A 24661-nucleotide genomic window follows, 5' to 3' on the forward strand; every position below is an offset into this window, starting at 1 on the left:
GATATGAGTCATAGTCGCAAAAAATCATTACAATTTCACTATAGACGTCTGTACTGCAGATGGCGCGAATGTTGTCGTTGAACAATATTTTTAATATTACGTGCAATATATTCACAAACAACTGTAAAATCGTCACAAACTAGGATACGCGTCTCTAAAAAAATTGACTCGATGATTCAATGAACTAAATCTAAATTTTACAAATCTAAATGCACATGTATACACGCAACAACACTCTTCACCGACTGCATCAAGGAGGATGCTACCAGAGAGGAAATGGCAACTAAAAGAAAATATGCATGAAGTCGAGAAAAATCAAGGAGGTGGCGCAACCTCCGACTTATCCAAGATCGTAATTGGACATTAAGAGTGCTCATTAACTATGAATTTGAAAAAACAGAGCGAGAGATTACGAGGAATTAAGAAAGCTTTTTGAATGACGTAGCGAAAAACAATGTACTAGAAAGTTTAGATATTTCCATTACTGGAGTCGACAAGTTAAGTCATGAACATTATAACTTGTGCATGATGGCTGTTAACAATTTACAAGCACATATGTTGGAGCACAGCTTCCTACTTTCCCTTCCAGATGGGAGCACTTACCAGACAGCCGAAGTAGACCACCATACTTGAATGTGTTTATGAACTGCTCTGTTCTGTCTATTGCACTGATGCGTAATAAATGAACAATAATGATTACCCTACCAAAATTAATCACTGTTTGTTTTACTTTGAGTTCATATTGTTTATAGGTATTTTATCTTACCCCGCAATACATGTTCGGCAACGAAACTGTAAAGCACGCCAGGATTTTCACAAGCGAATGATGACGTGTCTTATAATTGATATGTTCCCCATAAGATCTCCTATGCTTCTAAAAATTTATATCTGGCCTCATTTCGAATAGATGCAGTCGTCTGTTTCGGTGCATGGACTAAATTTGCATTTTCTTATCATGTATTTTGAAAATACATACACCTGATTCGTATTAAGTATTGCAAAACCTACGATTCGTTATCTTTTTCATGATACATGTAGTCACACATTGTGGGAAATGACGACCACACCTTGGATCTACAATTTAACAATATAATTCAATATACAATATAATTCCCTAACGACGTGACTCATTTCACTATTTTATTCTTATTCCTCAGTACAGTTTCCCAGATAAACTGTAATAGAAAATATCATCAATAAATGCTAGCAATATATTTAAGTACTAATATTCCAACACTATAACATTTTACACGATAAAATATCGAAAATATAATACGCTAATAATACTATCACATAGAAGATCTGGTCCGGCAGAGTAGCTGGTTGTCGTTTTCACATAATACCACGATCAAAATTATCCAAATAATTTGTACTTTTGTTAAAAATCGGTCTGTTATAATCCAATATAAAAATTTTCATAAGAAAAATACTATTTCTTCGTTCAGCTTTATTCATCTCTGTCGTCATTTTTTCGTATAGGACATGACTGCGCAGAGAGGGAGATCAGAGAACTAAAACGGTTAAACGAAGAACAAGATTAATTATCAGCGTGGAAATAGCCAAATCTAGAGGGAAATACTACGAAAAATGGATTTCGGGTGTGAAAAAAGAAAGTTTAATGGATTCATGGCAATTGATTTTAATCCAACAACAGCGAGCTCCATGGTTTGCGAGGAACATCACCACTCGGTGAAGTTTCAACGAAGTTTTCGCTGTATCCGTCACAGGAATCGCTGCGGAAACGCAACGTAAATTAGCATCGGTTCCTTTTGCGCGATTCACGTGGACTTTTAAGTCCATAAACGTTAAAAAATCTATAAATTTTCATCTTTTTCTACGCGATGCACTATCGCACCGAAAAGAGGGACGCCAATATACGGTGCGATACAGAGTCGCACGGGCGAATTACGCCCTTAAAAAGTACCGTGATCGAAACTACAAACAAGTAGCTACAATTTGGTGCGTCGTACATCGATCTGCATAATTTGAGAGCGACGAAATGATCGTCGAAAGTCGAAGTTAGTTTACCGGTTGGTTGTTGTTAAGGATTCGCGGCGTCCGACATATTGGCTGAGCTTCTCTCCGTGGTCCGCGCTCGTGTCCTATTGGGCGCGTTCCGGGAGTTAGACACGAAAAACACTCGCATCCAGCCGATATACTCGAGCCGATTCAGAGTCATCAAGACGGAATCTTATTTCCATTAGTTACTGTACGAACATACATTGTTGAGCAACAATGGAGGACAAGACCAACTCTGGGAACGTTACCGCCGAAGCCGTGGAGAGCACCGCTACTCCGAAGAAGGCAACGAAGAGCAGCAAGTCGAAAGCACAACGGGTGAAAGCTTCGCACCCGCCTACATCCGAGATGGTGAATTCCGCCATAAAGGAGCTGAAGGATCGCAAGGGGTCATCCCTGCAAGCTATCAAGAAATACATCGCTTCGACGTACATGGTCGACGGCGAGAAACTGGCGCCATTCATCAAGAGGTACTTGAAAACCGCTGTCACTTCCGGTGCAGTGGTGCAGACCAAGGGCAAAGGTGCTTCTGGCTCGTTCAAGCTGAACACTGGCAAGAGCACAACGGAGATCTCTAAGACCAAGAAGACTAGGAGTCCTCGAAAAGAAGCGAAGAAACCAGCCGTCGAGAAGAAGACCGTAGCCAAGAAAGCTTCTCCGGCGAAGAAACCCGCTTCCCCGAAGAAGCCCGTTGAAAAGAAGGTCGCTGCCGTGAAGAAGACAGCAACCAAAGCTGCTGCCACAAAAGCCAAAGCAGTCAGCGAAGCCAAGAGCCCGTCCAAGGCCAAGAAGACCGTCAAGGCCCCTGCTGCCAAAACTAAGACTCCGAAACCGAAGAAGGCCTCCGCTGCAAAAGCAGTAAAATCCCCATCGAAGAAATAATTATTCTTCAACCATGATTCTCATTCTAACATAAAGGGCCCTTTTTAGGGCCACCAAATTTTTACACGTGGAACAATCATATTTGCTATAGAATTATGAAAAAAATTCCATATGTTCCCTAATCAATTCCCATTGCTATACATAGCAAGCAAATTCAAATGGCCCTTTTCAGGGCCAACAAATTTTTACACGTGAAACAATCCCATTTTCTATAGAATTATGAGAAAAATGCCATATTCTCCCGAGTTGATTCTCCTTATTATTTGTATAGGAAGCGAACATCTTATGGCAACTAAATTTTTCCATGCCGAACAATTCTGTTCGCTGTAAATATGAAACAATGTTACCTGTACCCTTCTTACTCCAGGTAGCCAGAAAAGTCTTACCTGCTACGAAATGAATTCTACTTGTAATAGGGGTCCCGTATCATCTGCCCGAGGGAAAGCAGTAAAGCCGGGATTCTCATAGCCGGAATTGTTTGTGACATAATAGAATACGATTACAAATGTATGAACCCCTCACTGTGGAACGGGTTTCCAGTTTCCATAGAGGGGAACTGATTTATGCTTTGCAGAAATGTACGAGAACTCGATGGTCGGAATGGATCGTGACGAATCGGCTTCTCAAAAATGTTGGGATTCCCGAACACCTAATGCTTCGCCACGTTCTTTCCTCTCTTTCCAATTTAGAATGATTCCAATATAGAAAATTTACAATTGAGAAATGTGCGACATCTACTCACAGTCTTTTACCCGAAGATAAATAAATAGAACATAGACCGTTTGTGAGAAGACTGAATTTCTTTTTACTTTTCTTCATACCTTCTCTTAGTTTACCTATCCTATTCTACAACAAACAACATATATAGTGCCAGTCTTTTCCCTGCAAGAGTTGCAGTAGTTTACAAATTTCATGCGTTCGTATAACATTTAAAATTCAATACCGTGAAATATTTAATAAAATTCAATATCTTCGGAATTTGTTAGAACTTGTAACAGGATCAGGTCGATATTCCGTTGAACGTTATTTCCACAACAAGATCTAAAATATTAAAGTTAGACTTTCTCTTAAATTATCTATTCTATTCTACAACAAACAGCACATATATTGTCACTCTTTGTTCCTGTAATAGTTGCAGTAGCTAACAGATTTCGTGTATTCATAGTACAGATAACATTTAAAATTCAGTACTGTGCAATTTTTAATGAAATTCAATATCTTCAGGATTTGATAGACCTTGTAACAGGATCAAGTCGATATTAAAATATTAAAAAGGTTAAAGTATATATTAAAATATTATGTTCAGACACGAAACAGAATATATTCTATATTTTGAAACTACTGAATATTCTCAAGCAACGCGCAATATTTGTTAATAATCATATTCGACAGCGTACAAATCATACTTCATTAACAAATTTTATGGTAGATAATATCACTTTGGGTTTGTTGAATGGCCATAATACAATGTGTAATATTTTATTTCCCATGGTGGCTCAGTAAAAGCAGATGTCAGCCATCGCCACGATAATGGCGGGAATTCAGACATATGGCCGCCACGGCGAGCTCGCACGCGATTGGTGGACTGCGGAACCCCCTAACCGATATAAATATAGGCCGCTTGCCTTGCGACAAGCATTCTAGCTGCAGTTCTCTTAGAGTGAACATCTCGAGTTCTCGAAGAAACTACAACGATGCCTCCTAAAGCGAGTGGAAAAGCTGTGAAGAAGGCCGGCAAGGCCCAGAAGAATATCAGCAAGACTGATAAGAAGAAGAAGAGGAGGAGGAAGGAGAGCTACGCAATCTACATCTACAAGGTGTTGAAGCAGGTCCACCCTGACACTGGAATCTCCAGCAAAGCCATGAGCATCATGAACAGTTTCGTGAATGATGTCTTTGAGCGCATTGCTGCCGAAGCTTCCCGTTTGGCTCATTACAACAAGAGATCTACCATCACGTCTCGGGAGATTCAAACCGCTGTCAGGCTCCTCCTGCCTGGTGAACTGGCCAAGCACGCAGTCTCTGAAGGAACCAAGGCTGTGACCAAGTACACCAGCTCGAAGTAAACGGCTCCTCCAAGTTGATTAAACGGCCCTTCTCAGGGCCAACAAATATTTTTACGCAGACAAATGTCGTTCACTATACCTTTCAATCCTTACCATATATTAAAATGTTCTCCTGTTTACAACTACATTAGGATAGTCGAATAAATTATTCCTCCATCTCGTGCAGAGATTTTAAATTACTTTCGAAATTCATTCACGGTTCTCTGGATTTTTAAAATTTAATTTCATGTAAAAGCAATTCGAACTGAAGTTCCCTTATATTTCATTTTTCGTTCTCTGTGTAAATTCTTGCATTATGCATTGAAAAAACGTTGCGTTTGTGTAAGGAACTTCTGTTCAGAACAGTAGATATTTGAAGAACGGTGGAATTAGTTTGAATGTTCCGACCATTATCTAACACTTTGCACCGGCTAAAATCTTTATATTATCGTCCGTCGTAAATACAGTATAATATCAAATTCCTCTCTTAAATAAGATTCTGACAAAAGGTTTACCAGTAAAATTTTATGACAAATTTATTTCGTTGATACTTTTTGTAACATTTCAAGAACTAGAAATTTGGTTTGGCTGAGCGAGTCAAGCCCATAAATTAGTCCCTTGGGCACCGGTATCGATTGTGGGGGGAGGAATCCTTGTAGAGGCTTTTCATGCTGAGGTTAGGTTCAGCCCTATGCCGCATTTCGTTGCCCTTTCAACCTGAGTATATATACTATGTAGCAAGCTTTGTCAAGATGACCAAACGAATAATCGGTTTGACAAAACGAATAATCGTACTGTAAACTTCATTTGATGCAGGCATCATTAATAATTGCTTCGAGGCGTCTAAGAGCGGAAAGAGCAACAATCCTCGACTGCAATATCGGTCATTGACGTAACCAACTTATATCTGGTACTGATTATTTTAGAGAGTAAAAATAACTATGCACAGAGAAAGTACTGAATGTTCATTAACGATGAGTTCGTAGTATTAGACACAAATAGAAATCTAAGTAAAATTTACACGGGATCTTTTGAATTAAAAGATCTCATTTTTAATGTTAAGACAGCCTAAGAAATCTGAACTTACACTTTTTAGTAAAATATTAAATAAACGTTTAGACAAGGAAAAGACTATTTAGTGAATGGTGAGTATCCTTCGTTAAAGATTTGGTGGCCCTGAAAAGGGCCGATTTGTAAACGATGATGACGGGTATGGATATTTAACCGCCGAAACCGTAGAGGGTTCTTCCTTGACGCTTCAGGGCGTACACGACGTCCATTGCAGTCACGGTCTTCCTCTTGGCGTGCTCGGTGTAGGTGACGGCGTCACGGATAACGTTCTCAAGGAACACCTTCAGTACACCACGAGTTTCTTCGTAGATCAATCCAGAAATACGCTTGACACCGCCACGACGAGCCAGACGACGGATGGCAGGCTTGGTGATACCCTGGATGTTATCACGCAAAACCTTCCTATGACGCTTTGCTCCTCCCTTTCCCAATCCCTTTCCTCCCTTTCCACGACCAGTCATGATGCTCGATTAATATGCGATCTCGACAAGTTCCAAAGAGAAACTGATGCTTTTGGACCGTTCGCCATGTGTTTTATACTCTACACGTCGTCTCCCCCCCTCTACGCGCTCAGCCAATCGGAGCCGCCCTGCGGGAGATCGGAGCGCACAAAATGAGGGCTCTCGGGCCGGCTGAACCTAATTCTCGTTGAACTACGTAACTGTACGGACATCTGTTCTTCGTGTTTCTACAACCCTTTACGAAATGGCTCGTACCAAGCAGACGGCTCGTAAATCGACTGGTGGAAAGGCTCCACGTAAGCAGTTGGCCACCAAGGCAGCTCGTAAGAGTGCTCCGGCCACCGGTGGAGTAAAGAAACCTCATCGCTACAGGCCTGGAACCGTCGCTCTTCGTGAAATCCGTAGATACCAGAAGAGCACTGAGCTTCTGATCAGAAAGTTGCCTTTCCAACGTCTGGTTCGTGAAATCGCCCAGGACTTCAAAACCGATCTGCGGTTCCAGAGCTCGGCTGTGATGGCCCTTCAGGAAGCCAGTGAAGCTTACTTGGTTGGTCTGTTTGAAGATACTAACCTTTGCGCTATCCACGCCAAACGTGTCACCATTATGCCTAAGGACATCCAGCTGGCACGTCGCATTCGTGGAGAGAGAGCTTAATTTGCTCAGTTCAGTTTCTAACAACCGGCCCTTTTTAGGGCCACAATTGTTTTAACGTAGTATACAACGTCACAGTTCACAAATGGGATTCCCGAAACAGTAACTACCTTGTTTCCATTTTCTATTGTTTCTTACAGATTTTGCTAAAGCTAGGGAACTCTGTTACATGATTGGATTCATTTTTATATGATTACATGTCCTGTAATGTTTCTGTCCTCAAGAATATTTTAGTAATTTTGTCAATTGAAGCAGTATGAAGAAATTGTATGAAACCTAGTGATATCGTCCCGCCAGGAACTAAAGCCATAGGCGCTGCAATACCCGAACCTAAACGCTCCTACATTAGTACTTACTTTACTGAACCACAGATTTCCTCTCTGACTGAATTACAGGGCATCCAAAAAATGTTGCATTTCCTTGAAGTAACATTTTCCTTTTCGAAATTGTTCTCCGCGGCTTTGTTAACTACAGACCAATCAGAGCGCGGCTACAGCGACTCGCGCTGAGCCTGGCGTTGGTATTGGCCAGAGAACCAGACGTGTTTCGCGCGGTGGAAGAAACACGGAGAGCGTTATTTATTTAAAAGAAACAGAGGTTTTAGAAGTTTTTAGGTGAGCAATTACAGCGCCGTTAGCAGCAAAAGTAATAAACAATTTGTATGTCCGTACAACGCTAATTCACGTAGTGGCAAAATGCCCAAGCTTGTTGCCAATTGCTTCTAGTTTCCGCTAGATGGCTGCATCCAAACTGTGCCAAAAAATTCTTGCCGGAATATACGTTAGATTTTATGGTGAGAACGGCACGGATCATTTGCGTCCGTACCGCGACACTGTCAATAGTTAACGAATAATGCTAATATTACAATAATGCAATAGTTTGTATAGGTATTGCGTCTTACACCTAGTTAGGGATCTTATGAAATTTTTTAAATTTCTCTATTCCGTGCAATCATGTCGTGGGACAGGAAAAGCATAAATGTAGTTTCAGCTTCATACTCCATTCCTGCAGTCATAGGAAGCATGGTTGATCAAGGAACAAGTTTGAAGGAACAAGAAGGAATTTGTGAATGAAACCGATTGAATAATCATAAACAACAGCTACGTTAACGTTCGGGCATTGATTCTCTCGTATCACGTAAGAGGCATCTTTGGTAGCGGCTAAAGTGTGCGAGAGAGAGAGGAGGAAAAAGAAAGGGAACGTTTCGTCCTGTTTATGGTTGCTGAGGATATATATTAGGAATCAGTGACGGATTAGATAGCAGCGGGAAAGGTGTTGACAATTTGTTCATGTGTTGGCGATGCGTATGAGGTAACCACCACACATCTAATGATATCAGGGATTCCTTCGTTTTCCTAGTTTATAGGTTAGTTCCTCGTTGTTTACAACCTTAGTTTTTGTCACGCAGATTATGTTTCTTAGACTTATATTCTTTCCGACAGATCAGTTGTATCATTGAGAACTTAACAAAATGTCGGACGACGAGGACTTGGTCTATGTCAAGAAGCAGAAAACTGTTCACTATGGATCGCTGGAAGAAACAGAGCGCGCGAGATTGGCTGCTGCAGCGGAGTCCTCCGAGGAAGAGAAAGATTCAACGAATTTGGGAGATGGTATCAGTGCCGTCACTACATTGGGAAATGTCCACATATCCAACGAGTACATGGAACTCGAGGATGAGATGTCCAAGGACAGACAAGCTCTCCTAGAAGAATTTGAGCGTAGAAAAAAAGCTCGTCAAATAAACGTGTCCACAGACGATTCTGAGGTGAAAAAGAATCTGAGACAATTAGGGGAACCGATTTGCTTGTTCGGCGAAGGCCCAGCAGACAGAAGGACAAGATTAAGAGAGTTGTTGGCTAGTCTCGGGGAGGATGCTATTAAAAAGAAGCACGAAGAAGAAGAGAAACCTTTGCACGCTATTGAAAGAGACACAGAAACCACCTGGTACCACGAAGGACCAGAATCTCTTCAAATAGCTCGTTCTTGGATATCCTGTAAGTCAAAAATACAGGCTTAATAATGTCTCGCGCTACTCCATGTACATTGAATTAATCATGGATTTGTTTCACAGCATACTCATTACCTAGAGCAAAGGCTAGACTGGATAAAGCGAGACAGGATTTAGAGCTGCCAACAGCTACACGCACAGCACGTCGCCAAGAGCTTCTGAAAAAGTTACAGGCACTGACAATCTACTGTTCACAAATCGGCGACACCAGACCGATCTCTTTCTGTCAGTTTAGCCCGAACTCTAAGCTGTTCGCCACGGCCTCGTGGTCGGGCTTGTGTAAAATATGGTCTGTACCTGATTGTACACTGTTGCGAACCCTTAAAGGGCATACTTGTAATGTTGGCTGCATTGTTTTTCATCCAAAAGCTACCATTACCGAAGAGGTGGTAGGAGACAAACCAGGACAGACCTGTGTACTGGCATCCTGTGCTTCAGATGGTACACCATTCTTTTTCTTTATGTTCTAGCGAGCTGTGCGCTAAATCTAATACATTTAATGCATTTATAGGAACAGTAAAATTGTGGAGTGGAGGATTAGGCGAGGAGCCGTTAGCTGAGGTAGAGGGTCACGAGCCGCATAGAGTATCGAGGCTCGCATTCCATCCTTCCGGTCGATTTTTGGGCACCTGTTGCTACGACGCGTCCTGGAGACTTTGGGACTTGGAACAGCAAGCCGAGGTGTTGCATCAGGAGGGTCATGCACGGGCGGTGCATTGTATTAGGTATACAGGACGAATAACGTCGTCGTAGGTCCGTTCGATGCGAAACGAGACCGTCGGATTAATATTTTATATATTTCGTTACAGCTTTCAGTGCGACGGTAGCGTGAGCGCCACAGGTGGTCACGATTCTTTCGGCAGGGTATGGGATCTTCGCACGGGGAGGTGTATTATGTTTATGGAAGGTCACTTGAAGTCGATTTTCGGCATCGATTTCTCTCCGAACGGGTTTCACATAGCCACCGCGAGCGAGGACAATACCTGCAAGATATGGGACCTGCGGAAGAGATCTTGTATATATACGATACCCGCTCACACGAATTTATTGTCGGACGTGAAGTACCAGAGGGTGGAGGGTCAGTATCTGGTGACAGCGTCATACGACAGCACGGCGAAAATCTGGTCGAACAAAACCTGGCAACCACTCAAAACGCTGCCCGGTCACGACGGTAAAGTTATGTCTGTCGATATCTCGCCGGACCATAAGTTTATCGGGACTAGCTCGTACGACAGAACGTTCAAGTTATGGGCACCCGAGAACATGTAAAAAGACTTGATCGAATAAAATGTAACTATACCGAAACCATCTCAATAATATTATTGTGTAAGGAGAAACACGATTTTATACTGTAAGAGAAACGAATAAAAAGATATTCTTTATTGCCAAGCACTTTCCACACATGTGCTTGATATTCCAATTTTTGAAATACGGAAGGATAATGGAGGGAAAGGGAAGATTCGGGGAAGGGAGGAGTAGGTCTAGGAATAAAGAAGGGGCTGAGGAAGTGGGAATAGATCCACGGACTAGGAAGGGGTCAAGTGTTCTTGTGTCGCGAGGAAATCACCGAGAGGCGACAAGATCTGTCAACGGCGTTATATTTGAAATCTTTTCGATGGTACAAATCATCTTTGCAACGGTTAAATACATGGCACAACGGTTTCATCTCAGGCTTCCAGTACTCTTTGGTCTTTCTCGGTACGGTAACGACAATATAGTTTCCTATCAAATTTAATGCGGCAGTTATCATTAAATACTTACTCTAGAAGAATGTCTTTGCTGTACAACTACTTAAAAAAATAATTTACATTCCAGCCCGATAGGGGTCGTAAATCATGTCAACAGACATTACAGAATTTTGCTGTATCGACCTCGCGACGAAGAGATTTCGTTGTGTCCCTATGAAGGTCTACCTTATTAGATTTTTGACGATCCGCGAACATTTCGCGACGAATGACCGAAGGGTGATTATTAATTCGCGGGTTCTCCTCGACGGCGACCATCGGTAACATAACCTCCGTGTCGCGGCGGTAAACGTTCCAACTTGTTCAAAACTGTTCGGCTCCGCCGGTTCGATTCATGCTGACTCGTTCAGCGGCATGGATTGATGCAGCCACACTTTGCCGCCACCTTCGGCAAAATCGGCAGCTGCGTGACCGTCGCCGTACAACACCCACTTCGTGGTCAGCAAACCATCGACACCCACCGGGCCACGCGCGTGGATCCTCGCAGTCGAAATTCCAACCTTTTCCAACAGAAAACCATTCCGTTAACGTCCCGCCATTTCACGAAACCGACACGGTTAGAGATAAGATGACTAAAAAGACGATGCAGGTTCTGGTCCAGGCTAAAAATTAGACTAGGTGGCAGCACTATACCGGGAATTCTAAAATCCCGGGCGTGAGTACTCTCATTTCCTCTCTGACTAGACTATACATTACAATGCTGAATTGATAAATAAAAGTTTGCTTGCAGCGTTAGCTTCTCCGTGCAAGATTGAACAGAGTACAAGATACGAGTCCAAGCAATCGCGAGGATGAGAAATACTGGGACCGAGGTAAACGCCACTCAGAAATCCGACCAATGGAAATTCTTCGCGAGCCCGAATGTCCCAACAGCGAACGTTTCAACGCGCGAACGGTATAAATCAGCGGGAAAGGATTGATCGGCCGAATCCCGACGCGCAATCTTCCCGTTTGTTTCGGTTTTATTTCGAATTTGGTTAGCTCCATCGTTAGGCGCGTGATGTAGTTTATGGGTTTGATTGGACGGGGAATGCGAGTGGGGGCCCGGCCCGCGAACATTTCGTTAATGCGATTCCGAATCGCGCGGTCGTTCGATCGTGTTCGATTTTAATGACTCACCTCCGCGCCAAGACCGAATCTGTATCCGTCAGAGAACCGTGTACTCGCATTGTGGAACACGCATGCACTGTCAACCTCCCTTTGGAAGTGGGTGGCCCTTTTGTTGTCCTCGGTGACGATCACGTCGGTGTGCCCGCTGCCGTATTTGTGAATATGATTTATCGCGTCATCAAGATCCGACACGACCTCGATCGTGCACTCGAGGGTGCCGTACTCGGTCCTCATGCTCTTCGCGGCTGGTGGCCCGAACGTCAACAGCTCTCTCAATTTTGGACCGGAATTGATTTTCACCTGGAATTCGAAACGTTCAAAAATATTATTACGTTATGCACTTCCCTTCTGGAAGATAGGGAATTGTTTCCCCCTCTCTACTACCAAATTTAAAACTCAAACAAATTGAAACTACTTCCCACCTCCTTTTCGGGAGTGTTCCTCCTGCTACATGAAAACCATGATATCATTTTGATTTAATTAAAATGACTAATCACAGGTCGAGGGATGCCCGTTCTCGTTAGGGAGCGGGACGCATGTCGCAGGGACCTTGGGACGACCCTAATGGGCGTCTTGGGGTATCGTCAGCCATTACAATCCATCAAAACAGTCAACTTACTCCTTCCTTTTGCAACATGTTGCAGACGTCGGTGAAGAAGGTGCCGTTCATGTGGCTCTGGTGGATGAGGAGCGTCTCCATGGCGTTGCAGGCGGCGGGGTAGTCGCATTTAGCGTCCTTGACGATCTTCAACGCTTTGGCCAGGTCCGCTTCCTTGTCGACGTACACGTGACAGATACCTTCCGCGTGTCCGAGCACCGGGATGTGCTTCGATTGCTCCTGGATGGTGCGAACCAGCTCGGAGCTACCTCGCGGGATAATCAGGTCGATGTGTTTCTCCATCGACAAGAGATCCCCGACATCCTCCCTGGTCGAGACCAGAGATATCGCGCCGGAAGCGCCCACGGTGCTCAACGCCTCCTTCACGAGGTCCATCAAATACCTGTTGGGAAGTGAAGTATCAATTCTCCGCGGACAAGAAGCTTTTGAAATACTAAAAATATTATAGAGATCTAGATCAGCGATCCACTACCCACTACCACCGATAATACTTGAAATGCGAAAACAAGAGTAGGTTGTTAGAAAACAGCAGAACTTTGGAAACTAAATGACGGTAACGGTGTGACATACTTGTTGCTGTGCGCCGCTTCCTTGCCACCCTTCAGGAGGAGGCCGTTGGCGCTGGACATCGCCAACGCTGCCACCTGAGGCAGACTGTCGGGCCTCGACTCGAAGATGACGAGCAGCACGCCGATCGGCACCGTGATCTGCTTCAGTTCCAGATCCTCTGCCAGCTTGGTCCTGCGGATCACGCGGCCCACGTTCGTCAAGGAATCGTCCGCGATTTGTCGTAGCCCGGAGCTCAGGGACTTGAGCTTCGCAGGCGTCAAAGACAATCGGGAGAGCAAAGCCTTAGCCAGGCCGCCTTTCTTCGCCGCCTCCAGATCCTGCGCGTTCGCGTCCAGGATTCCCGCTTGACGAGTCTCGAGCAGATCAGCCAAAGTGTTGATGCAGGCTGCTCGCTCTTCCGGGCGCAGTGCTTGAAGAGCTCTGCTACCCACGCGCGCTGAAAGTTCCGAGCGTCGTAGATTGGGAGAAAGATTAAATTAAATATGGCACCGAGTAATACGAGACTTTGTATTCCGTGAAGACTCGGATACTTGTCGCGGATAATTGTAGAACGGCCACGATACAGCGACCGTGAGCCGTTTCATTTATACCTTCGATAATCGATGACCTATATTTCTATGGTCGGTAGAACAAAATGACGCGGTGACCGAACCCTCGTCGAAAAAACCGTCGCGTACAGCGAAGCTCTTTTTCCCTCGTTTTCTCGCGCTTTCTTCAACGGACTCTATCGATACAGTATCGCAAATAAAAAGAGACCGTCTCTCAATCGAGCTTCGATTACCAGACGGTACGCAATCGTTTCACGATTCACGAAGAATCATGATCTAGTGTTAATTCTCAAAAAATGTTCGTTTTGAAATGGCTTACCATTTTCAGCAACGACCTCGACGGGCGTGGTGGAGCCGGTGGTCTCGGTGAAGAACGTGCCGATCTTCCTGCCGGACAGGATGTTCTTCACAGCCTTCTCTTGCATCCCGTTGCAGATGACGACGGAGACGCCTCGGTCGAGTGCCCAGAGAGCTGCGTTCACCTTGGAGTCCATGCCACCGGTGCCGACCTTCGATTTCTGCCCGAACTTGATGGTGCCCCTCAGATCGGAGCTGAAGGTGTGCAGCATCTTCGCGCCGTCCTGCCATGGCGGTAGGTTGTAGATCCCGTTGACGTCGCTCATCAGGATCAGAAGATCGGCCTGCACCTCCGCGGCCAGCATGGCCGCCAACGAGTCGTTGTCCTTGATGGAGATGCCTCTTCTACCGCCTCCACCGGCCACCTCTTCGTCGACGTGCGGCGGCGGGGACACCGCGTCGTTCGTGTTGATTATCGGTACGATGTTCAAGCTGATCAGCTCGCTGAGCGTGCTGAACAAATTCTTACGCGTCTCCTCGTTGTAGAAATCCGGCTTGGTGACCAGAACCTGGGCCAGTTTCACGCCGTACTGCGCGAACATAGCGTCGTACAGGGACATAAGGCCCGACTGGCCCACCGCTGCTGCTGCTCTAGGTTCCAACAGAGTGCCTGCGTGAACACGAGATCGGAATTACCGGACCACCTTCCTCTACCGAGCCTAAAGACGACGTCGGGTCAGTAGATCGTGTGGTGCGATGATATTGTTAGGCGAACGATCCGTTACCGGACTCTTCAGTCCGGTAATTGAGTACAAGAAAGAGAGATGATTGCGAGCGCGCAGAGTTCGAGAGAATTAAAAGCCATGTAATCGATGGGGAAGAATGAATGACTCGGAAGTGATACGCGAGGTTCCGTCGCGCCCTGGAAACGGCTCGACGCGCCGCGCCGATGGTACGCCGCGTAAATGGTTTCCGGGGAACGATAAGGAACAGGAGCGACTGCAGTACTTTCCGCAGGATGTCTGTCGATCGTGTTGGACCGAAACGAGAATTACCGCGGATGTTTTCCCGGGCAAATAGAATCTCGAAGGAATTGCCGTCTAAAAGAATTGGGCGGCTCGCGGTTGTTGGTTTAACCTACATGGGGCCGGGGGATGTTGGCCGGACATTGTCAAGCTGCCGAGGAAGCTCCGTGGATAACCGGAAGCACCTCGGGGACGCCTACCCGCTCGTGAACGTGTTCTCGATCGTTCGAACAAGGGGACTCGCTTAAATTTACGATCGCCTGTATCGATCGATCGGGTTTTACACGCGGCTGCGGTAGCCACCCGCTTGCTGATAAAAACGAAAGGAAACAGCGTTTCCTGTTAATACACGGGAATGATAATAAAACGGGAACGCCGTCGTTTACGCACGCTACAAAATGTCCGTTCGTTTCTCGAGAGAGTGAGAGAGAGAGAGAGAGCAGTATGATTGTGTCCGCGGAATGTCAGCAATTTGCCGGCCCTTTATCCAGGAACGCGCACCGCTCCCGGCTCTTTTGTCCGGGAACCGCCGCCGCGACGTAAATACTTTCAAATTTTTTTACACTTGCACTTTACACGACTCATGCCGCCAACAATCTGCACTCGAATCGTTCCGAAAGTTACTGCAGCCCTTCGCGGTCCTGCGTCCAGCGTGATCGAATATTGCGTTCCATCGAGTTTCGCGTCGAATGCGAGTCCGCGTTAAAGTTTGATAGCGAAGCTAGTCTATTTTACACGTCTAGATCGTTTCATTCTATGTGACCAACAAAGTCAACACCGCACGGTGGTTAGGAATCGTAAAGTCTGAACCCTACACAAAAGGTGGCGGTCCTTGATCATGGAACAGTTTCGAACAATCGACTTATAAGCGTAATACCGCATAGTTGAAAGAGATATGAAATTGAGCGTATTTAATTTAATGTCGAAGGGGCATGCGAGGGATGTCGGCGGATGTACGAGGGTGAGAATAATCGTGGTAACTTTCTGAAATTGCTTCGTAACTCAAATCGACCATTCGCTGTGTAATTTAAATAGAATCTGCTGAATAAGCATGCCAATACGATGTCTCTTAACATAATCGTCTCGTTAGTTCGACAGACCGACCACCGGCACAACTGCAGCGATTAGAATTTTGCGAATAGCCGTTACGTTGGAAACCGTAGAGAGACTAATGAGTTTAGAAGAGAAGTGGCTTCGAAAATATATTTACAAAAATTGTTAAACGATGCGATTCAGCCGCCCGATGGTTGAACCGAGAATATTTGAGAAAGGGCATTTATGGAAACAAGAAATCGAGGGCGTTTAAATTACGCGGACAGGTTGCAGGGTGACGCGCGGGGGTGAATAATCGCGGTAACTTTCTGAAATTGCTCCGTAAATCGATTCGACGCGGACAATTAAAATATGACGGTTCGCGGAGGAGCGGCGGTGGGGTGGGGGAGGCTCGGTGAAATAAATTCTTGGTGTTTCGCGCGGTCGTTCGTCGGCCTCGCGACACGTAATTATGATTAATTAATGGAGCACCGAGGCCCCCGGATGAATCTGCGGAAATAATGAAAGGGTACGGCGGGGCCGGCAAATGGTAAACTCGAGTAGCGCTCGCGCCATCCTCGAAACTCATTAGCGTGCGAGGTGTATAAAGAAGCGAAGATCGCGCGAGCTTTCTCGCTCGCTCGTTCGCGAGCGAGGCGAGGGCGAGGCACAAACCGTCCGGGGATCGTGTACTCCAATTTGCAGTTAGCTGATAATATACCAAAAATGAAATTCACGGTGAAACGCTGAAAGCCTAGGATTACTGTCGGCTATCTGGCTCGCGCCATTCACCGGCCGTGAAATAAGAGGAATCCCACCGCGAAACAGCTTGTTCCCACTGTCGTAATCCGCGCACAACACTCCCGGAAGTATTTCCCCTGCGAGCACAGCCACTGCCGAAAACCGCGAAGCTTCGATCGTCAGCGAAAGAAAAGAACCACTGCCCGGGAAGACACACGAAATCCCTCCTTGCTTTTCACTGGTTCGATACAGTTTCACGGTTTCACTCGGACGCTAATCGGTCTTTTAACCTTCGCGTGGACGTTCAAACTGAGCTTTGAAAACGCGACAACTCGCCTAATTCGTTTAACCCCTTTCGAGTCGGGCTCGTAAACAGAAGAGAACAGAATCTGCTAAATATTATTCCTTTCTGCAATCCAGACGGAATAAAAAGTAAAAAATATTTCCCCTCTGGGATCTCCCTCTGGGGGCATTATACTAGGCAGGTAAGACGCCGAGGGTCTATTCATGATATATACAAAAACAGGGTCACCAAATTCCGTCTTACCTGCTGGGTGTAATCTGACCCTAGAGGGGGATTATTTATTGCCACGTTTTTAGTAGCTCGCTTTCTTTTACTTTCTAGTCCGTCTTAGCTACATGTATATTAAACATTTCTCTGTATTTATATGATTATTTTCTGCTTTTCAGTCTTGTGTGTGCTGTCATGCAGTTCCGAGCTGTGTTTAAAGAAGATAGTTTTAAAGCGAGATGCGTCTCTCTGCTTGTTGCAGTCGGCTCAACAAGGTTTCATTTTGAGAGATCCGCCGGCCGGTTGGAAGACTGCATAAGCTGCGCGTGCAAGATGTTTACCGAGCGATCGAGCTTTCTGTCCGATCGAGAAAGACGCGAGGTTTTATCAGCTGTGTCTGAAAAATACCGGAGACCTTGGAGTCTCTCGAGTAAACACGACTTTCGAAAGATAATCCTCGTGGCCTTGAGAGCACAACGGGGCATACACGTAGAGTGGTATGTAGGGAGAGAAAGGGAGAGGTAGAGATAGAGAGAGAGATATCGCGGTTCGGGACCGCGATTGTTCGGTATCGCGGTTGTTATTGATTCGAGTATGAATACCTGCGTGTTCCCTGGTATGATCCGCGGGGCTCAGGGTTTCCCTCATCGACAAGGACATCAGGAGCTCCTGCGTGAGTTTCTGTTTACCAAACGCGACCGCCCCGCTGGTTACCATAATGCACTCGCGACCTTCGTTCTGGCATTCGGCGACCTGCTCGACAATGGATGCCAGCCGGCCCAGCGCCAATCCGTGTTCATCCTCCCTTGTGATAACAGCGCTGCCCAATTTCACCACCAACCGACGCGCGTACTTCAGCTGGCTCCTCTCGGAGAAGGTCGCCGCTCTTCTAGGCCGCTCCGTCGTCTGCAGCTCTCTTCGCAAGTCCACGCGGTTTCCCTGAACAGAATCGCGTCCGTCAATATGTAAGTACACACCTACGTTCCTAACAAAATTCATGCGTTACGCTAGTCCACAATTTTTCCACAGAATTATCTCAGTATAACCACCAGGATCTTCATGCATCTATGACAAAAATAAGTAAACGAAATACAAAACTAAGAAATGTTCTCGTTTCGACACGGATTTTTTTTTGGAAAATAAACATTTTTAGAAATAATTGTTCTGAACTGTAGCGTACAGTGCAAACTCTAGTGTCGAGTAATTAATAATGGTTGTTAACGGGTCGTACAAAATTCAGGCGACAGTCAACGTGTCGATAATTTTACCGGATCGAGAGTGACATATTCAATTCTTTAATTTTTTCTGTCATCGATGCACAAAATCCGCAGTCTAACAATAACTCCGTTCGTTCAACAGATCCATCACCGACAGCTCCAGCGATGCGCGGATTTCTCTTTGTCGATCGGTTGCTCGATCGATCAATTCAGAACCTTGTGGCGCGTTTCATGCAGTATTCGTTCGGTAAATTAGTCCGCATGACTTCCCTCTTAACATAATCAACCCGTTAATTCAACAGATTCACCGGTGGAAGCTGCAGCGATGCGGATTTCTCTTTGTCGATCGATTCCTCGTTACCTCGACTTAAACGGTCGCGGTACCAATTCAAACAGAATTTATTCGGCGAATCAGTCCGCGCGAGTTTCTCTTGTTGCGATTAATATATCATAGGATGACTTGATTAATCTTGTTATAATCTCCTGTTTCGACGAATTTAACCGCTTCCGGTGTAATTCGAACACGATCGACCACCGATCGCTGAAATGTCGGGCGAAATTTTTAGCAATTGTGCGGTGCAGAGCTACGGAAAGAGAACCGTAGCAATAATAAAACAATAATAAATTTCTTCGTTAAAGCGTGCGTCGGAGGATTAATATTCCGTATTTCGGTTGCAGAGGCAAGCAAGCGGAAAACGGTCCGTCGAAACGCGCTCCCTTTCCATTGAAACGTCGGGAAACGCGTTAATTTACGCATTCGAATTTATGTTTGTGCCCGGAACGGAGAGTTTCCCGGTGTAACTTTGTCCATCGGAAGAGACGGCATTCAGCGGGCGGGCGAGGGATAGTCATTAAAATTGAAGACCGGCGTCTCTCCATTTGCAGATGAAAAACCTCGAACAAGTTTCTCCGTGTCTTCCGCGGCGTTCAAAGCTCGCCGGATAATAATTGGACTTGCGAAAAGCGTCGGCCGTTTTCCTTTCATCCTCGAAGAGTATCTCGCCGGGGACAATTAGACGCGCGTGGTTGTTTATTATCAAGTTCTCGCGAACGATCCCTCTCCTCTCCGTTATCTCCTCCGTGCAACACTCGAGCCGGGAATAAAAATTCCCGTGGGCCAATTCCTGCTCGATTGCCACTCGACACACTTCGGAACGGCCACGTGTGGCCGGGGCTCTCCCGCGTGCAAGCGGTCGGTTACATAAAATCGTAGATAAGTTCGCGGGCGGTCACTATCGGGCTCGAATCGCGCGAGGCAGATTAATTCGCGCGTCGAAGACGCGGTTGCGGGAAACGGCAGAGCGCTCGGAAAAATCGCGGACACGTAATTGCGCTCGACGCCATCACTGTCGACGGAATCGCGCTGCCGATTCCGAAAACAGCTCGTCGATCAATCCCGCTCTCGTTCTGTACGCGCTGCGCCGAAGCAACGTTCTTCTGTCTCTCAATGTTATGTCAATAAACAACACACTTTTGCAGTTCGAATAGTTACGAATTTGTTGCGAAATAGAAACTTTTCAATCGTATGGAACAGAGGTCAAATGGAGGTCTTGGATCATTTCATTTCATTTGCAGTTCATTTGTGAGATTGAGAACGGTTCTTTGGTTCAGGAACCTCAAAAATTCCATAAAATCAAAGTAATTTATTGAATGAAACAAAAATTGAAAATAATTGAGTGTATGATGTTCAGTAGTCCTCCAACTTCCTTGCATTTTACGGATCCTAATCACACTTGGTACAATGGATATATTGACTTAAAAATTCATTCTGAAACCTGGACAAATAATTCCGTCGCCCACATATGGGTCACAAGGCAGACGACGTGTTAAAGGGTTGATAGTACATTGTAAGAAGAGGCCCCTAAGTGCCATTGTGTCCCAACAACGATTCGAAAGTTTCCACGCTCTCCGTCGACGGGATCAAGGTGCGAAACAATTGATTCTCAAAAGAGAATGTGCACGAGAGTTTTGGCATTCGAACAATTGACGGAGTTGCCGCGTCGCGTTTCGAGGGGTTGATAGGTTTGAAAATGTCGACTGCGCGGAACCGTTCCTGCGGAATGGACGGGAATTGTTGGAAGAAGAATCCCGTAAGTACCATTTTGTTCCCGGCACGATTGAAAAGTTTCGACCGTTCCGCGGAGCCCCATTTTACGAATGCTCCCCGAATCGTGGGAAGTTTAAAAGGCTGAAAGAATCGGAGAAATTAAATGAAGTGTGATGGAGGTCATTCTCAATTTTGATATACCCAGTCGCAGGGCAGCGAGCTCTCGATGGCATTGATACTCCATTATCTCCTGTCAGGCGGATAGCATCATCGAGAACAAGTTGACTAAAGTTGGAGATTGGTGTCTTTCCGATCGGAAGAAGCGGAGAAAAATAGAGAGAAGAGCGACTTCTAGATTATTATCTAACTTCGATTCCAGATTATTATCTAGTCCTCGAAGGTGGTTTTCTCTTCACTAAAAACCTACGACTTTGTTGTTGGGAATCGCGACTTGAAGTGTCGGCCATTTTGTCGAATACGGGGAAAGTTGGAGAGCCGATGTATCGCGCATTGACAAAAGATATCGATCATTAAGAGTTAGCTTTGAATCGAGTCGTTTGAAGGGCAGCGCGCTATCAGCTCCGAGTTATCGTCGGCGTGTCATTTGTTTGCCATCGATCTGTCAGAGAGGATCGGGATTTCTCGTGTGTACAATAAAATGGCGGTAGTGCGCAAGGACGTTCTCTGTATTTTCGTGATCCCGCAAGGGTTACCAAGACACGGAGAAACAGTTCGAATTCTGCATCCGCTTCGACGCAGATCCGAGCGGTTTCGCAACGCGAAGGTTACCGATTGCGCGTTGTAAATCACATCGCGCGGCTCTTATCTGCTGTCTAAGTCGCAGTACGCTCGAGGCCGTATCGGTTCCGAATTCTAACGCCCGCGAGCGCGCGCAATCGCGATCGTTATTGCAACTGCTCAACGTCTACCGTAACCATCGACATTGTCAACCATTCCCAAAAAGACAAGAAACAATTTTCCAAACTTCTACCTCAATTTTCCGATCTTGCTGTTACTGCTCGAATAACTGTGCTCGACGTAATTCAAACTAACAGGAAAAAAGAGAACAGTTTCCCCGGAAATGCGTTTAAAAAATTGATAAACGAAATGATCCTAAACACGCTGTGCAGCTCTCGAAAAGATTCGCAGAGCGAGGGCTAAACGAAGAATGAATACGTCATAATTGCAACCTGGAGAAGCGTCATTTCGTTACCAACATATATTTTTATGCAGCGGTAATAATTGAATTCGAGAAACGTATATTTTATGAAGGGCTCCGTTAAGCCGGCAACAAAATTAACGAAACTTTTAAGCGCAGTATTCCGAACGAAACGTTTGAGTTTTGAGCGGTGACAAAGTTGCCGATTCGGTATGAAAATTGAAGGTCACTTTCCCAGCAAGTTGCTTTCCGGAGGGGTCGAATGTCGCGGTGTCCCGAGGAGGCGCCGTTTGACGTGATGAACGACCGGTCGCCGATCCATCGATCACGCTGCACGTCGGATCACTTCATATTGCCCGTCCGAAATAATTTCTCTCTCGCGTCGGCGTCGGCGTCGACGAATTATTCCACGCGGGTTAGGTTCGTCCCCGGCGGAATATAATGGCACGCGGGGAACAACGGAACACGGGACAACCGGGCCAAGATAGCGTAGCGAGCGAACGATATTTATTTCGTTGCCCGTGTACACACATGCACGCGCGGTATCAGTCGCGATAACGTCGCGTTACATTTATTACGGCGCAGCCAATTAAACCGGCGATCATCGGCAACGAGCGGCGCAATTAGAAAATTATTGTCGCCCCGGACGACCGGGGGACGGGGCTCGTTCATCCCCCGATTCCCTTGATCTAACTCGCCCCTTGGCGTCGATTTGACACCGGCCGAAAACAGTATATCGCCTCGATTACGCTGCGCGATATATTTTCCGTGCGACGATGCGCAATTTCCGCAAAAATATGGGCAAAATTTGTATTGTAGACATGCTACGCAATGCTTAACACGCCAGCGTTTATCTCGGCACTCCATAGTTGCAATATTCCGTTGCAATATTCTATTAACTGCACTACTCTAACAGTATTTCTTTTTAGATGTCATGGAAAAGTACCGCGAGACGCTCTGAAGGATGCTGAAATAGTTCCCGGAAGTGGAGGAGCCTCGCACACGTGGGTCCGCGACACGTCGCCGGCCATGAAGAGGAGCGAGTCAAAGCGGGGCGAGCAGGTCGCGCGAAATCCGGAAGAAACGAGCGCCGAATGCTCGAGCTCGAAAATAGCAAGGATGGGATCTGCTTCCGTCCCGAGAATCGCAGGGACAGCGTGAATATTTAACCGTCTGTCGTCGTCCGTGTCGCGACGCGAGATGAAAATTCCTCGCGGAAAGAACCGGGCTACCGGGTTAAATAATTCAAACGGAAGTTCGGTCGACGTTCCCGTGTCGATCGGTTTCCTCTCTCTCTCACTCTCTCTCTTTCTTTGTCATACTCGCGAGCGTTTCTCCGGCCGGCTGGCAAACATTTAGCCGGTTAATCGTGGACAAAAGCGTCAGAGAAATAAGAATCGATCGGGCAGGGCCCGGCTAGGACAGCTTCGGCTCGAACATTTATTAATTGCGTTGGGCGAGACCGACGTCGAACGAAAAATGAAAGGAGGAGAAAAAACGCGAGGGAAAAGCGTTCCTCGAGTGGCGACAGTCGATTAAAAAAGGCCGCGCGAGCCGGTCGAACGCCTTTAAAAATTGAATCGGCCGTGGGAGTACCCAATCGTCGGTCGCGACCCTGCGATCGATCGATCCGACGATCTTGCCTGGGGGCGAAGCGAAAGAAAGAGAGAGAGAGAGAGAGAGAGAGAGAAGAATAGAAGAGGAAGCACGTACCGTTGGCTCGGGAATCCTTAGCCCCGAGGTGGACGAAGCCAATCTCCTTGGATAGCGTCCAAGTTTCGTGGATCTGAGTAGTAACAGCGCCGAGTACATGGTCGTTGGCTGTTGGTCTCCTTCGGCTGGCCGCGCTGTTCCCCGCGTGCAACACACAAATCACGATTTTCCTAATTGAACGAACGCGATCGTTCTCCTCGCCACCGTTAGCTACTTCTATCGCGGGATTGTGCGAGAGAGAGAGAGACAGATAGAGGAGGGATTGGAGGGAGAAGTTAATTACCGATTGGAAAGAGACGTCTCTGCTCTCTGAGGTGGTGGGAATCTGATAAGTGGCGGGAATTGTCGGGGAACCTCGGCGAGACTCGCAGACTCGGAGAATCCGCGCGGATTTAAGAGGTTCGAGCGGAGGGACGACGAGAAAATTGGTGGGAAAATGAGGGAGAGAGAGAGAGAGAGAGAGAGAGAATGTGGAGGGTCTGGAAGCCTGGGAACCTTGGAAGACGGGCTGAGAGGACTGGATTTGTACGTGGACCTCGGCGCCGAGGCTGAGCGGTGGCCGCGCGATGGTCAACGACACACTACTGCCTCGAGCGTCACCGAATCAACGCAGAAAAGACGACGTTATCGGTCGCGAGATTAAAAGCCGATCCTCGGGTAAACTTCGCTGGCCGAGACGGGCCTGGTGGGAGCGGAGGAGATTCCTCCTCGCCGATGGACGACCTTTAGAGCGGTTACGCACCGACGGGAAACCGAAAAGCCGCCGGCCAACCTCGCTCGCGATAATCGATAATCTTATCCCCGTGAATTTTCTTCTTTTTGTCCGTACAGAACGATCGTGTTCGTGTACGTCTCTCCTCAAGGCTGTCGGGCAACCTTCGGAGGTCAATCCACGGATAAAGCTTCGATATTCAATCGTTACGTTCGACAATGATCGATAGTTACGCCGTCAATTTTCCTCTCCTTTTCTGGGAAACGATTGTCTCCCGTGGAAGAACTCGCAGGGCAAGGGGTCGATGATAGGAAATTTTTCTGAAGGTCGTTGGCGACCATTAGGTTCAAGAGAGTTAGGATGTTACGCGTTCGATTATCGCGACAATCGATGCGTATCGAATCATCTGTAAACGTTCACGTAACAGGAAACTCGCTATAGTCTCTTCTTGCTGCTGCGATCTGCAGCGACGCA

At 46.3% G+C, this 24661-nt stretch overlaps 6 protein-coding genes across 6 annotated transcripts; 4 read left to right on the forward strand and 2 right to left on the reverse strand.

The window, feature by feature from the left end:
• Positions 1-2133: 2133 nt before the first annotated feature.
• On the forward strand, positions 2134-3070 carry LOC143362681 (histone H1-like). The gene has a single exon (XM_076803053.1). It carries the CDS (start codon positions 2236-2238, stop codon positions 2899-2901), a length of 666 nt encoding a protein of 221 aa, XP_076659168.1. The 5' UTR covers positions 2134-2235; the 3' UTR covers positions 2902-3070.
• A 1474-nt stretch (positions 3071-4544) lies between these two features.
• Positions 4545-5000, forward strand: LOC143362682 (histone H2B). The gene has a single exon (XM_076803054.1). It carries the CDS (start codon positions 4596-4598, stop codon positions 4965-4967), a length of 372 nt encoding a protein of 123 aa, XP_076659169.1. The 5' UTR covers positions 4545-4595; the 3' UTR covers positions 4968-5000.
• Positions 5001-6121: 1121 nt separating this feature from the next.
• Positions 6122-6593, reverse strand: LOC143362655 (histone H4). Its single transcript, XM_076803011.1, has one exon. The coding sequence runs from the start codon at positions 6476-6478 to the stop codon at positions 6167-6169; it is 312 nt and encodes a 103-aa protein (XP_076659126.1). The 5' UTR covers positions 6479-6593; the 3' UTR covers positions 6122-6166.
• A 20-nt stretch (positions 6594-6613) lies between these two features.
• Positions 6614-7155, forward strand: LOC143362654 (histone H3). Its single transcript, XM_076803010.1, has one exon. The coding sequence runs from the start codon at positions 6723-6725 to the stop codon at positions 7131-7133; it is 411 nt and encodes a 136-aa protein (XP_076659125.1). The 5' UTR covers positions 6614-6722; the 3' UTR covers positions 7134-7155.
• Positions 7156-7981: 826 nt separating this feature from the next.
• Positions 7982-10530, forward strand: U4-u6-60k (U4-U6 small nuclear riboprotein factor 60K). Its single transcript, XM_076803006.1, has 5 exons — positions 7982-8496; positions 8573-9127; positions 9205-9582; positions 9653-9866; positions 9951-10530. Exons 2-5 carry the CDS (start codon positions 8602-8604, stop codon positions 10408-10410), a joined length of 1578 nt encoding a protein of 525 aa, XP_076659121.1. The 5' UTR covers positions 7982-8496; positions 8573-8601; the 3' UTR covers positions 10411-10530.
• A 192-nt stretch (positions 10531-10722) lies between these two features.
• On the reverse strand, positions 10723-24223 carry P5cs (Delta[1]-pyrroline-5-carboxylate synthase). The gene is made up of 7 exons (XM_076803005.1): positions 23476-24223; positions 17942-18278; positions 14053-14700; positions 13186-13621; positions 12616-12997; positions 12006-12296; positions 10723-11386 (listed from the first exon to the last, which is right to left on the reverse strand). Exons 1-7 carry the CDS (start codon positions 23572-23574, stop codon positions 11219-11221), a joined length of 2361 nt encoding a protein of 786 aa, XP_076659120.1. The 5' UTR covers positions 23575-24223; the 3' UTR covers positions 10723-11218.
• Positions 24224-24661: the final 438 nt, after the last annotated feature.

The sequence above is a fragment of the Halictus rubicundus genome, chromosome 17, assembly GCF_050948215.1.
Source record: "Halictus rubicundus isolate RS-2024b chromosome 17, iyHalRubi1_principal, whole genome shotgun sequence".
NCBI lineage: Eukaryota > Metazoa > Arthropoda > Insecta > Hymenoptera > Halictidae > Halictus > Halictus rubicundus.

What these genes read in the sequence shown, in the direction of transcription:
- LOC143362655 (XM_076803011.1), bottom strand. Translation starts at nt 6,478, where the DNA reads ATGACTGGTCGTGGAAAGGGAGGAAAGGGATTGGGAAAGGGAGGAGCA.
- LOC143362681 (XM_076803053.1), top strand. Translation starts at nt 2,236, where the DNA reads ATGGAGGACAAGACCAACTCTGGGAACGTTACCGCCGAAGCCGTGGAG.
- U4-u6-60k (XM_076803006.1), top strand. Translation starts at nt 8,602, where the DNA reads ATGTCGGACGACGAGGACTTGGTCTATGTCAAGAAGCAGAAAACTGTT. An exon ending in GGCATCCTGTGCTTCAGATG is followed by an intron (nt 9,583 to 9,652) that starts GTACACCATTCT and finishes ATGCATTTATAG; the next exon opens with GAACAGTAAAATTGTGGAGT. An exon ending in CGGGCGGTGCATTGTATTAG is followed by an intron (nt 9,867 to 9,950) that starts GTATACAGGACG and finishes ATTTCGTTACAG; the next exon opens with CTTTCAGTGCGACGGTAGCG.
- LOC143362654 (XM_076803010.1), top strand. Translation starts at nt 6,723, where the DNA reads ATGGCTCGTACCAAGCAGACGGCTCGTAAATCGACTGGTGGAAAGGCT.
- P5cs (XM_076803005.1), bottom strand. Translation starts at nt 23,574, where the DNA reads ATGTACTCGGCGCTGTTACTACTCAGATCCACGAAACTTGGACGCTAT. An exon ending in ACATGTTGCAAAAGGAAGGA is followed by an intron (nt 12,297 to 12,615) that starts GTAAGTTGACTG and finishes TTCGAATTCCAG; the next exon opens with GTGAAAATCAATTCCGGTCC. An exon ending in GATTCGGTCTTGGCGCGGAG is followed by an intron (nt 11,387 to 12,005) that starts GTGAGTCATTAA and finishes CTGTTGGAAAAG; the next exon opens with GTTGGAATTTCGACTGCGAG.
- LOC143362682 (XM_076803054.1), top strand. Translation starts at nt 4,596, where the DNA reads ATGCCTCCTAAAGCGAGTGGAAAAGCTGTGAAGAAGGCCGGCAAGGCC.